A 13339-nucleotide genomic window follows, 5' to 3' on the forward strand; every position below is an offset into this window, starting at 1 on the left:
CTGATTTTTAAATCAAGTGATCAAAATGTGATTTGACTGCACTCTTTCAGATTTCATTTAAAGGTTAAAACACAAGGTACCATACTAACTGTTTGAGAATTACAGCTAAATTCAGTATGAAAGTTTTTATTGAGTCTTCTACAGAATGGTTTACATTGTTAAAGTGAAAAAAACAAACCAACAAAAAAAAGTTTCACTTGTAAAGTCTAAGAGTATGGCTTTACTTTACAGTTGTGACATTCTTGGTGCTGTAGAAGTCCACTCTTTGCACATTGTCCCCAGCACCTAAATGAACAGGAGGTAGAGTAATTAATCCTCAGAAGCACAAAACTTTCTGAGGAACCCAGAGTTTACAATAAAGTGTACAGATGCATTGGTGTGGTATAAGTCCAACCTGATTGGCAGATGAAATTGAGCTGCTCCCCACAGTGCAGGTCCTGCCACAGGAAGTGCTCTCCATTGCCCATAGCTCCACAGATGCTGGAGTAATAGTGAGGGACAAAATCTTGTGGCCAATTAAAGAAACTCATGGGATGTCCAGACATCCAGAACCAGTCGTCTCCTCTTAGGGATCTGTTGGACATAGTGAATCAAAATACTAATTATGTAGCCTACTGATTTTAACACTTGTTTCACATTTTCAAGTTATATGATCCAAATTTATCTTTATGACACTGTCTTTATGATGAACAAAAAAGAACATTCCAATTACTCATTCATCTTCTTCCTCTTACCTATTCAGGGTCATGTGCGGTTGGGTTAGGGTATTTAAAGCTATCTGTTTGGCACGGCAGCGATGAAAATAAGAAAATGCAAGCAATCATTGTCTGAACTGTTGTGACTTTGATTTTCAATGGTAACAGGACCTCTGCCCTGTCAGTATTTTGCAGGCACTATGAAAGAAATTTCCCACAACCCCGATCTTGATCCTTCAAGAACTGCACTCTTCTGGACAGAGATTGTCTCCCACCACATCTCCTTGAGTTCCTCTCTCACCCCTTGGTACTTCTCGATCTTCTCATGTTCTTTCTTCCTGATGTTGCAGTTACCTGGTATAGCTACATCTGTCGCAACAGCCGTCGTCCTCTGCTTGTCCACAACTACCATTTCCGGTTGGTTAGATATCAGCAGTTTGTCAGTATGTATCTAGAAGTCCCCCATTTTGACATTGGGACCTCATGACCATTCTCAGCACATATGTTCCTGTATACTTTACAGGCCACTGGGTTATGGCGTTCCATGTATGTCCTGCCTGCCGACATCTAGCACCCTGCTGTTGTGTGCTGGATTGTCTTGTCTTGCCTGGTGTGATAGACCCCAGCCTCAAAGGATCTTGTGCTCAGAGCTTGTCCCTGTGCTGCCATAATTAGTGCATCTATGCTGTCTTTCAGTCCAGCTTTGTCCAGCCACTGGTAGGATTTCTAGATGTCAGCCACTTCCTCTATCTGACGGTAGTACATACCATGGAGGGGCCTGTCCTTCCATGATGGTTCTTCTAGTTGCTCCTTTTCTTTCTTGGGTTTCTGCTGTCTGAGGTATTCACTAAGTGCGCAGTCAGTTGTGGTCATCTTCCTCATGTATGTTGTGTTGTTTCATCCTGGAGAGTGGTTCTGACACTTACCAGTCTTCACTTAGTGTACAGTCTCAGGGTGCTGGATTTGGGGCGAAACCCTCCATTCATGGTAAGGAGCTTGTTTGTCTTAATGTCTGTGGCTTCTATCTCCTCCTTAACCCATCTTATTATCCTAGCAAGGTATATAATCACCAGCAGGGTGTAGGTGTTGATTTTAAAAAGATGGCGCCGGTGTGTATGGCAGGCCGTCCTCGCCCCCGCCTTGGCTTAGTACTCCTTATTGTTTTGTTTTTGGTTTTATGCTCACTAGGTGGCTGTGCACTAATAACTTACGACAGACATATGCTTTTGAATCTCCGATTCTCTTACTCCCATCGCCCGGATGCATGTTGGACCCTAGGTGACGCCACCCTTCTATGGCCAGACTCCCTCACCAGTATGTCCTGCCTACCTCTCTCCAACCTGCTCAGGAAACGTTACAGGAAACGGGGTAAAAAGAGTGGTTTTCTCGTCCGTCTTAAGGCTTACTTCAAAGCCAAGGTTACGGATTATCCATATGCAAGCCGGGATATTCTACGCTTTATCCCCTACTTCAGAGGTCGCCCTGATGCTAAACTGCTGAGGAATCGGTGGATCTGCCCCGCTGGATTTCAAGCCTACCCAGCCCTTCCAGTGGCTTGCCTCCCTGTTCGGTCCTGGATAACGTCCTCCGGTCGTGGTGTCCATCACAACAACCTCAGCGTCCTGCGACGTGCCACCGCTGGTGACCTAGCTCCTCGGACACGGATGGCTTTATTTAATGTCAGGTCGCTGGCGAACAAGGCTTTTCTTTTAAATGACCTTTTCCTCACCGCGGGACTGAACGTTTTACTCCTGACGGAGATGTGGATTTCTCCTGGTGAGTTCATCCCCTTCTCTGAGCTTCTCCCCCAAGACTGTATCTTTTTTAGCTCGCCGAGGCTCACTGGCAGAGGTGGTGGCTTAGCTTCGGTTTTTAAAAATAAACAAAGTTCGGCTGCTACCCTCCCCTACCTACCCTAGCTTTGAAGCACAGCTACTGGAGATGACTGACTCTTTGACTAAATACAACAAGACTTTCATCTCTGAATTCGCTGACTTTTTAGGATCTGTTCTTTTTAAATATGGCTGTGTTCTTATTACTGGCGATTTTAATATACATGTCTGCTGTAAGAACAACCCATTAGCTAAAGATTGACTCTTTTAACCTCACTCAGCGGGTTAATGAACCAACCCATGCTAAAGGCCATACCCTTGACCTGGTCTTTTCATATGGCTTGGACATTTGCATCAAGGATATAAACAATGCTGGGTTCTCTGACCACTCCCGGGTCATCTTTGATGTTGACTTAGGTAATACTGAACTGCACCTTGAGGCCCTCCTTCGCCCTATGCGTATAGTTAATGCTGAAACTGTGGCAAATTTTTCTGCTTCTTTTTTGAATTCTGCATCCACTACGTTTGATTGCTTTACCTCTCATATGGTTGAGGACTTTGCCAACACCTTGTTAACCATATGCTCCTCTATCCTTGACACTGTTGCACCTATTAAAATGAAGCGCCCTACAACTTATTCCCAATGTTGGTTAAACAACTCTACACGCGCCTTACGACGTATGTGTCGCCGCGATGAGAGGAGGTGGAGAAAAGATAAACTCCAGGTATCTTATGAAATCCTACGTACCAGCCGCTCGAAATTCCAAACTGCTGCCAAAATGGCCAAAGCGGCTTTCCTATCAAAAATTATCCTAGCTAATGGTCACAACCGCCGAACACTATTTAAAATTTTTAATTCAGTGGTCAATCCCTGCCCTGTTATGCCGCTGGTGTGGTCTCCGGCTCTTTGTGAACAATTTTTAAATCATTTCTTAGATAAAGTTTGTTTTTACCCCTGGTTGTTCGTCTACTTTCCATCAGTTTGAGCCCGTGTCACTCCTTACTCTTAAGCGTTTAGTTGAACAACCAGTGTTGGGTAAGTTACTTTAAATTAGTAACTTAGTTACATTACTAGTTACTTCTCTAAAAAAGTAACTCAGTTACTTCAAGTTACTCGTTACTTTCAAAGTAACTAGTTACTAGGGAAAGTAACTTTGGTTTTACTCAGAATTCTCTTGTTAATGTGTTGCTTCCGTAACTGGATACCCAGCCAGACTGCCAGTCTTCTAGCTTGCTTAATTGCCACAAGTGCATTGTGCCACCTACCAATAGAAAGGAAAAAATAATGTGCACATTTCCACGAGAGAAATCCCACGCCTGGACCGTCGTTGACCGCCGCCATGATTCTAGCCTGCTTTTTACATCCAACACAAAAACTGCAGTCGTGGTGCTTTTGATTGTACTCAGAACTTGGAAATTCTGCCTTCTGAATAGGAAGATGTAGGTAACACCAGACTGCAGATGAGCTGCATACAGAGCTGGACTGGGACAAAAAAATCGTCCCGGGCATTTTGACTAGAGACCGGCCCACCATTATAGGAAAAATCATAAAGCCTTTGAATGAAAATAAACACTGTTGTGACAGTGATGTACACTGTTCTGATGGTATATATGTATCAATCTATCAATTGTTTGTTGCAAGACTCAGATAATTATTTTTTTAAAAGCTACACATTTTAAATGAGAATAAGAAAGAAAAGTATTTCCTTGTGCCCCCCTCTCCCTGTTAATGCCCTACCTGGCCCCCTGGCAAAACTTTGCTAGACCCGCCCCTGCACAGTTACCAGCTGTCAGCTACATAGAAAAGGATCCTGGTGTTATTTGTCTCTCAGAAACAGTTCATAACTTCCCTTCAACTCATCCATGTCACCTAAAAGGTAAACCTGTTTCTCCATCACCTGTTCAGCTCTGATGATTCAGTAAGGACATCTCCTGGTTTCATCTGCATGTTTCCCTCTCACCAGATAACCAAACCGATATCATGACCAGCAGCTTTACAGCTGTGGCTCCAGCAAACATCAGCTGATACTAGAAATTAATATTAAATAAATTCTAACAACAGCTGATCAAGCTTAAACGTGCTGCTGTTGTTTAACGCGACATCCGCTGGTTTCCTCTTTCTGGCGCAAAGTGAGCGATAAATAAACAAGAGAGAAAAGCCGATCAGCTGATCACTGATCAGTTTTGTGATTGAAGTAGAAACGGGAGAGAATGAGAGAAGAAGAGGCAGCTGTGCAGCTTCAGCTTTGTGTCTTTTTCATTGTAGCTGAAGTCCGGGACAAACTGTGTTCCTTTTCACCTCAGTACGAAACGCGTAATATTTTCTCTGAATACCAGACGATTCTGTTTTTTACGGGACGGTTGGCAACTCTAATAATTAACCGTATGAACAAAATAAAGTTCAACATCAGTAACATAGCACCCACACAGCTGTATAGAAACTCCGTCATGCTAGCTAGCACGCAGTACGAAAATGTCAGCATACCGAAAATAAACTCCACCTAAACTTGGTTTATATCTGACCCAGATAGACTGCAGGTCATAACTTCTTACCTGAAGTTCAGTTCACCTGACACGCGGACCGGCGGCCGCTTCGGGTCTCTCCTCTTGCCTCCCTTTTCCTTCATCCACCTGCTGGCTTCCACCAATTGCTAATGTTATTGAATCTGTGGAAGCTCCGCGATATCCACCACACAAAGTAACGAGTAACGAGCCTATCTAAATCCCAGTAACGAGTAACGCGTTCCTGGTTTTGGCATAATAACTAGTTACCGTGCTCGTTACCACAAAAATAACGTAGTTACTGTAACGCGTTACTTAATAACGCGTTAGTCCCAACACTGTGAACAACTGAACAATACTAATCCTATACATGATACTCTCCCATCTCGCATAGTTAAGGACTGCTTCGATGTAATTGGACCCAGTATTTTATCGCTATTGAATTCTTCCTTACTCTCTGGCTGCGTCCCGTCAGCTTTTAAACATGCTATAGTTCAGCCTGTTCTTAACAAAAGGAACCTTGATTATAACGATTATGTGAATTACAGGCCGATCTCTAAGCTCCCGTTCCTGTCCAAAATCCTTGAGAAGATAGTTCTTCTACAACTCCAGGTGTACTTGGATGAGAACGACATTAATGATAAATTCCAGTCTGCCTCAAACCACATCATAGCACCGAAACAGCGTTGCTTAGAGTCCTTAACGATCTTCTTCTAATTGCTGATAATGGACGCTCTGCGGTCCTAGTTTTATTGGATTTATCCTCGGCCTTCGATATGGTAGATCACAACATCTTATTAGCGAGGCTTGAGCATACTGTAGGCATTAAAGGTGTTGCCCTTGATTGGTTTAAATCATACCTCTCCAATAGGTCCTTCTCGGTCAACCTGGGCACTTGTTCTTCCTCTGCTGCACCTGTCTGCTGTGGCGTGCCTCAAGGATCTGTGTTGAGCCCTATTCTTTTCTCACTGTATATGCTCCCTCTAAGTGCAATCTTTGAGAAATACCGCACCGCTTTCCACTGCTATGCTGACGATATATAGATCTACTTTGAACTAAATGATGATCTTGCTTTGTCCTTGCACTGCTTTCAAGAATGCATGCGCGAGGTCAAAGAATGGCTTTTAGCAAACTCTCTTATCCTAAATGATAAGAAAACTGAAATCGTAGTATTTGGCAGCAACGTTCCTCGTGGCCAACTTTGTGATGCCTTTGGTTCCCTTACCAGCTCCCTTTCTGACACTGTTAGCAGTCTGGGCGTGTTGCTTGACAGCTCGTTCAAATTCGATAAACAAGTGTCTGCTGTAGTTAGAGATGAGACGCAGTTGGTAGAAACTAGATCTAAGGCTAGGCAGTATGTTCCGCATAAGGACCTGGAAAAGCTCATCCACACCTTTGTGACCTCAAGGCTGGATTACTGCAATTCACTTTACTTTGGTCTTCATTCTGCCCTCCTTCATAGACTGCAGACAGTCCAAAATGCTGCGGCACGCATTCTGACCGGAACTGGGAAGTTTGCCTGTATCACCCCTGTTCTAGCTGACCTTCACTGGCTACCCATTGAATACCGCATGCAATTTAAAATACTGCTGCTTACGTTTAAAATTACCAACAACACAGCACCGAGCTACCTTAGGGAACTCCTTAAATCATATGTTCCTGCCAGAGCATTAAGATCATCTACTCAGTTACTCTTGGTGCAGCATAGATCTCGGCTGAAGTCTAGAGGTGACCGGGCGTTTGCCCTGGCTGCACCAGAGTTGTGGAATAACCTTCCGATTGCAATCCGGGCGTCCGATTCTATCCAATCTTTTAAATCACGGTTAAAAACCTATTTGTTTAATCTCGCCTTTCCCGCTTGTTAATGCTCGCACCTGACTTTTAGACTTACTCTATTTTTCTTTATACATATTTTTTATGGCTTGTGCTTTTACTATGTTTTTACTTGATATGCATTTTATACTACCCCTGTGTATTAGTGGCACTGACCTGTGAGTATATTTGATACTTTGCTGAGGCCTTATAATACTCATATTACTTCTCTGTCTTTTATGTTAAGCACTTTGGTATACCGCTGGTTTTTAAATGTGCTCTATAAATAAAGATTGTTGTTGTTCTTGTTGCCTGGACCTTATTATTCTCATTTAGATGACTGTTCAGGACTTGCCTTACTCTCTGTAGGTATTTAATGGTTGCAGCTTTCCTAGCAGCCTCTTCATGGTTTCTATTTCCTGTGCAATTCCCAGGTTCTTGTAGCTGTCCTTGAAGTCTGCAATGATGCCTTATAGTAGTGTGATCCCCTCACTTCTGACTACCTTCCCTCGCTTTGTTACCATCCAACTACACTTCTCCTGTGCGAATGCTATTCCAATATCAGTGCTGTACATCCTAGTGATGTGGATCAGTAAATTGATGTCTTGTTTACTCCTGGCATTCAGCTTGATATCATCCATATAGAGGAGGCGGCTGACAATTGCTCCATTCCATAGGCAGTGAACGTAGTCAGTCTTGTCAATAATCTTATATGCAGAGCAGCAGTGAAGATGGAGCATCTCCTTGGTAAATCCCACACTTGATGGTGACTTGTAATTGGATTGAAGTTGGCCTCTAGTGCTTTTTGCCCCATCCCCATCGAATTCTAGAAGGTTCCTGTTGATCTCGTACAGCTGACTCCCTCTTGACATATGATTTGTGTTGTACATCACGAATCTCTAGATGTGACAGTTGTAAATCATCAGTTGGTTCTTCTGAATTTTGGAATACTTGGCTACTAGTTGTTTCACCGTCAGTCGGGATGCTGGGTATTAATGATTCCATAGGTCCCACAACCTTTTCATGGAACCCCTTCCGCTGGTGTTATTTGCATAGTACCATTCCAACAGCACCCTGTCCTCATCCCTTGTCCACCTATGCCTTCTTGGCATTCTTGGTCCAGTAGCCACACTTATCAGGGTGTCCTGGTTCCTTAACACCTGATGTAGACCTTGTTAATCCACCCATCCGAGCTGGTATGGCTTCAGTTATATCTCTCTCGCTCATATCCAAGGTAGGCTTGGGGGCCTAGCCTGGGGACCCTTAGTGGATACAGATGCCCTGGTAGGGAGTGAAATTATTTTGATGTGTTTTTGATATCTGTGTTTTGATAGTGTACTATCAGGGCTAATTTGGTGGAATTGAGTACCTGCACAAGAAAACTTGAACTATGACCTTTTGAATCCTGGATGACTCTGTGTCCTCCCTGTTCATTCATTGAGCTGTTAGAAGTATCTTTTGTCTAAGTACCTGCGCAGTCCCAGCCAGACGTGGTCTGTGAGGGAGAAAGGAATGAGGCCCAGCAGCTGCTCCAACTCGCTTTGCTCCTGTTGGCTGCGAAGGCTGAGCAGGTCCCAGTAATAACGTCTACAGTACATCAGAGCATCAGACCAGCAGAGCCTCTCTCCCACCACCGTCACGTTCCTACCACCAAGCTGCACACTCACAGTGGGAGGAGCAGTAGGAGGTGTTGGAGGAGTTGGTGAAGGAGTAACAGCTTCTGGTGCTGGAGAGCAAAGTTTGTTAGGATTCTGTTTGTTTCAACCGTGTTTATTTGTTTTTATTTTATTTTGACAGGTTCAACTGTAATGTTTCTTTCAGCTCCAAAGTAAATGAAAATGAACACTGAAAGTTAGAAAGTCAGCAAGGTGAATTGAGTCCAATTTTTCTAATGTAAAATAATAAATATGAGAAAAAATATAAAAAGGGAAAATAAAAACAAGCAGCTTCCACATATACCACTAGAAAACAACCACTATACCAGGCAGAGAAGCAAACACCTCCACTTCACACAGCGTCAGAATTTTCTGAGATCCTGGCATGATCACATTGATGTAGCGACCTTCCATTTCATTACACTGGAATGTGTATGTTGGTGTACCATCCAATGATTCAATAATGCCACACCTGATGGAGTTGTAGAAACGTCAAAGAGAAATGTGTCAGTTTTACCTAATATTTGTTCAAACATTTATCTGTTGTTTAAATGGGAGAAAAAAATGAATAAATAATGATGGAGAAATTTTCCAGTTGTCAGAAATCACGTCTCACCTCGGGTTTTGATTTCCATTTTGATCCAGTGAGTCCCCGATCCGAATCTCTGCCCCAAGAATCCTTTCAATTAAATTATCTTGTCTGTTAATGATCGTGACAACACTGACCTTATAGACAGCTAACAAGTCTACTCTCCACCAGGGATTTGTTTCTTCTGTAGTATGGGTACAGCCTACATCAACCAAGTTTCCATTTTTGTACCCATCAACAGCTTTTGATGACAGAAAAGGTTTATTGGGCCAAGTCGATGACTGTGCTGTTTGTTTGCCTAAGGCCATGTTTGGAAGCGGTTCAACTAAATTGATGAAAAGAACAAACAAGTATGAAACAGTATCAGGCAGATGTGTTTCAGTAGATCAGATCCAGTCACTTAAAGCTCTACCTGCTGGGGCAGCATACACCTCCACTTCACACAGGGTGAGAGTCTTCTTCTGTCCAGGAAGAAACACGTTCACAAAGCGACCCTCCATGCTGCCTCCGTCACACCGGTATGTGTAGGTTTTACCTGCTTTGATATGTGAGATGGAAGCACACCTGACAGCAGAAAGGGTTAGCGCAATATTATGTTAGTATTATGGGCCTCATGTTAAAAGAGATGTAACAGACTCAAGGACTAGAAAATAAACTACCCCCCGAAGTATTCTCTTGTTATCATCATCTTGTCTCAAGAACCAGTATGAACATGTCTGAGTTTTTGTTCCAAAACTGAAACTAAGAAGTTATCACTAAAATAAGTATTTGATGCTGAATGAAAGCATAACTTTATGCTTGGTAGAGAAACCCTTGTTGGGAAGTACAGTAGTAAGATGTTTTTTGTAGTTGGTCCCAGGTTTACACACATCTCAGGAGGGACTCTGGCCCACTCCTCTTTACAGAAACGCTCTAAATAATTTAAGTTTTTCAGCTGCCAACTTGAAGCTTTAGCTCCCTCCACAAATTTTCTGTATTACTGAGTTCTGAGACTCGTTAGGCCACTCCATGGCTTTAATATGATTCTTCTTTAGTCATTATTTGTTTATTTGGTGGTATGTTTTGGGTCTTTGTCATGTTGGAAGACCCATTCATTACCCATTTTCAGTGTTCTGGCTGAAAATGTGCAAGTTCTAGTGTAATATTTTATGGTACATGGCCTGTCTATTGACCCCTCAGTGTGGTGAAGAGTTGTCCTGTACCTCTACGACGACAACGACAACAACGACAACAACAACAACAACAACAACAACAACAACCTTTATTTATATAGCACCTTTAAAAACCAGTGGTATAACAAAGTGCTTAACATACGAGAGGGTCAGATATAAGTAAAAGAGAAAGATGAAGGCCATGGCAAAGTACCAAACATGCTAGCAGGTTAATCGCATTACAAACCTTTGTGCTTGAATGTGGAGTTGGTGATCATACTCAGCATTTCTCTTCTAGCAATTAAAGCAGGTCAATTTGATATTAAAGAGCTGAGTTTTAGTTTCATCTACCAAAGCACTTTCTTTCAATCCTTCTCATTTACATGTTTACTGGCAGGCTTATGACAGGCCTGTACTGCGCCGTCTTGAGCAGAAAGACCTTGCAGGTGCTGTTACGACCCGGCTCAAAAGCTGCAACATAAATATGGAGACTAATACCAGAATTTCACAGAGAAGAGGTTTTATTTTAAATTACATAACAACTTGGCTAAAATAGCTGGTACCACTAAGACAAAGACTAGTGAGCCTTTACGAAAGCCCTCCTCAGGTATGCCTTTATCTACACCTGACTAGGTGTGGTCAATTAGCAACAGCTGAACATTCTTGCACTGCCACTGCAAAGAGATTAGGGGCTGCAGAGGGGTGTAACAGGTGCTGTAAGATTTCAGTCCATTGTGGCATAGTAGGTTAACAATAGTGTTCTTGGTGATTGTGGTCCCAATTTCCTTTACATCATTAACAGGTATAGTTTTGGGCTCATACACCACCTTTGTCATGATCTTCTTCTGCCCATGAGTCAATAACTTGCATGGCTCTCCAGACCAAAGGCAAGTGATGGTCATTTTGCCTTTCTTCCATTTGCGAATAATCACATCAACCAACCTCTAACCAAGCTTCTTGCTGATGGTCTGGTAGCCCATTCCAGCCTTGAGCAGGTCTATAGTCTTATCCCTCACATCCTTAGTTATCTCTTTGCTCTTGCCCATTGTGGTGGAAAGTTTGGAATGGAAGAAATTTATTTTGTGGACATGTGTGCTTTATACACATCGAAGATCACGACTGTCTGTAACTGATTGACTGATTTATGTCTAATTCAAACTCATTCTATGAAAGCCAGAAATCTGGCTATTATTAGCACCACAGTATGCTAGTTGTCATGTTGCAGATAAACTTTAACATTTTGCTGTTCTACTTATTCTAAAAATGAATTTCATAATAAAAATGGACCAATATTAATTCACGTCATTACCTGGGATTGTTGTTTCCGTTGTTCTCCAGTGAGTTTCCTATTCTGATCTCAGCACCATCCAGTCTTTCAGCACAGCAGTCTCCTCTGTTGGTGACTTTTACAGCAGTGATTGTAAAGCTTCGCTGCAGGTCCACCCTCCACCAGGGGTCGGTCTCGTCTTCAGCGGTGTGGCTACAGAACCCATTGCTGTAGAACGAGATCCGTCTGCCATCGATGGCTTTGGACGCAGTGGCAAAAGAGAGTGTAGATGACTGGGTAGCTTCTCCTTTGAGTGCCACATTGGATAATGGGTATCCTTGAAGGATAATCAGTATGAGCCCATTTCTGCACAAGGTGCACTGTGTGGTGATTTTAAACATTGCATTTGGCTGTCATGACACATTCTGGCTCAAAACACTTTCACCCATATTCTCCCATAAGAAAACTTTCTTAAATCCGAAACAACCTGAAATGAAACACCGATTGATTTTTTTTTCTTTAGTATTTGACTCTGTTGCTCAAAGTCAACCAACAACCAAGGCCAACAAGTCCAGGGAGTCTGTGAACTATCAGACTTCTGTATCAGCATCAGAATAAAAATGTGATTACCATAGTACACTTCAACCTCGCAGAGATTTAGGACCTTCCCACTTCCTGGGAGAAACACAGTGACATAGCGTCCCTCAATAGAGCTACATGGAAAGTAGAACGTCTCCCCACTGGGGATGTGAGAGATGACGGCACACCTGTGTATGAACAACAAAAGAAATGCAGAAAGAAATTGAAGGAACTATGACTGACTGCAAATTTATTATGTTAGTCTGTATCAAGCTGTTTCACCTCTCACGCTCAGGGTCACTGAAGTTTGCTGACTTTCCAATCCAGATTTCTGCACCATCCAACCTGTTTTCAAATCCTGCACTATTGGTTATCACAACAGCACCAATTGTATACACTCTTGCCAGGTCTACCCTCCACCACGGATCAGACTGTGATAAAGTAAGTGTGCAGGACCCTTTCTGATAGTTCTCGTCTCTGTTGCCATCGACGGCCTTGAAAGCAAAACCGATGTTGTCACCGTTTGAAGACTGCACAGCTGTCTTATTCAGTGCCAGGTTAGGAAGAAGATGCCCTCGATGGGAAAAACAGAAATAATAAGTCAAAATACATAGATTGCACTGGGGGATTGGGGTGGTGCGACAGGGGTTCAGGGTAAGGCTGTACCTGCTGGTAGTCCCGATGCATTCATGAAGGAAATGCCTGTTTACAAACAAGATTAATTCAATTTTAGTTATTCTTCAGCATGAACAGAAACTACTGGGGGAAAAATAGGTTGCACCAATGTCTTATACATAAAAAGACATTAAATTAAATTAAAAGAAATTAAAAAAAAAAATATCTACATATATATATATATATATATATATATATATATATAATAAATGCACATGCATTATAACCTGGACTTCTTCCTGCATTCTCAATCATCCAGCTAAGTAAATCCCAAAAAGTTGATTCTGTTCATCTGGACGTAGCGTTTTGTGGGAGAAACGTTTCATCACTCATCCAAGTGACTTCTTCAGTCTCAGCTGACTGCAGGTTTCCCCAATCTTATAAACAGTACATTTGCATAATGACTGAAACCAGCCCAGTGAAGGAACAATGGGCTGGGAGGTCAGTTCCTTCATTTTAATTATACAAATTCTCATGACCATTGATCAACAACCACTGACTAAAACCCACTCACCAAAGGATGATTGAGCATGCATCAAGACGTTTTAACCCACTTTGGAAAGGACTGCCTAAAGCTTGTAT

The 13339-nt window shown here is 42.5% G+C and overlaps 1 protein-coding gene across 1 annotated transcript; it reads right to left on the reverse strand.

The window, feature by feature from the left end:
• Positions 1-206: 206 nt before the first annotated feature.
• Positions 207-12773, reverse strand: LOC100709541 (uncharacterized). Its single transcript, XM_005458624.4, has 10 exons — positions 12749-12773; positions 12365-12656; positions 12134-12270; positions 11546-11840; positions 9498-9649; positions 9317-9410; positions 8823-8968; positions 8312-8567; positions 395-573; positions 207-285 (listed from the first exon to the last, which is right to left on the reverse strand). Exons 1-10 carry the CDS (start codon positions 12771-12773, stop codon positions 221-223), a joined length of 1641 nt encoding a protein of 546 aa, XP_005458681.3. The 3' UTR covers positions 207-220.
• Between the last annotated feature and the right edge of the window lie 566 nt (positions 12774-13339).

The sequence above is a fragment of the Oreochromis niloticus genome, linkage group LG3 (genome assembly GCF_001858045.2).
Source record: "Oreochromis niloticus isolate F11D_XX linkage group LG3, O_niloticus_UMD_NMBU, whole genome shotgun sequence".
Lineage (NCBI taxonomy): Eukaryota > Metazoa > Chordata > Actinopteri > Cichliformes > Cichlidae > Oreochromis > Oreochromis niloticus.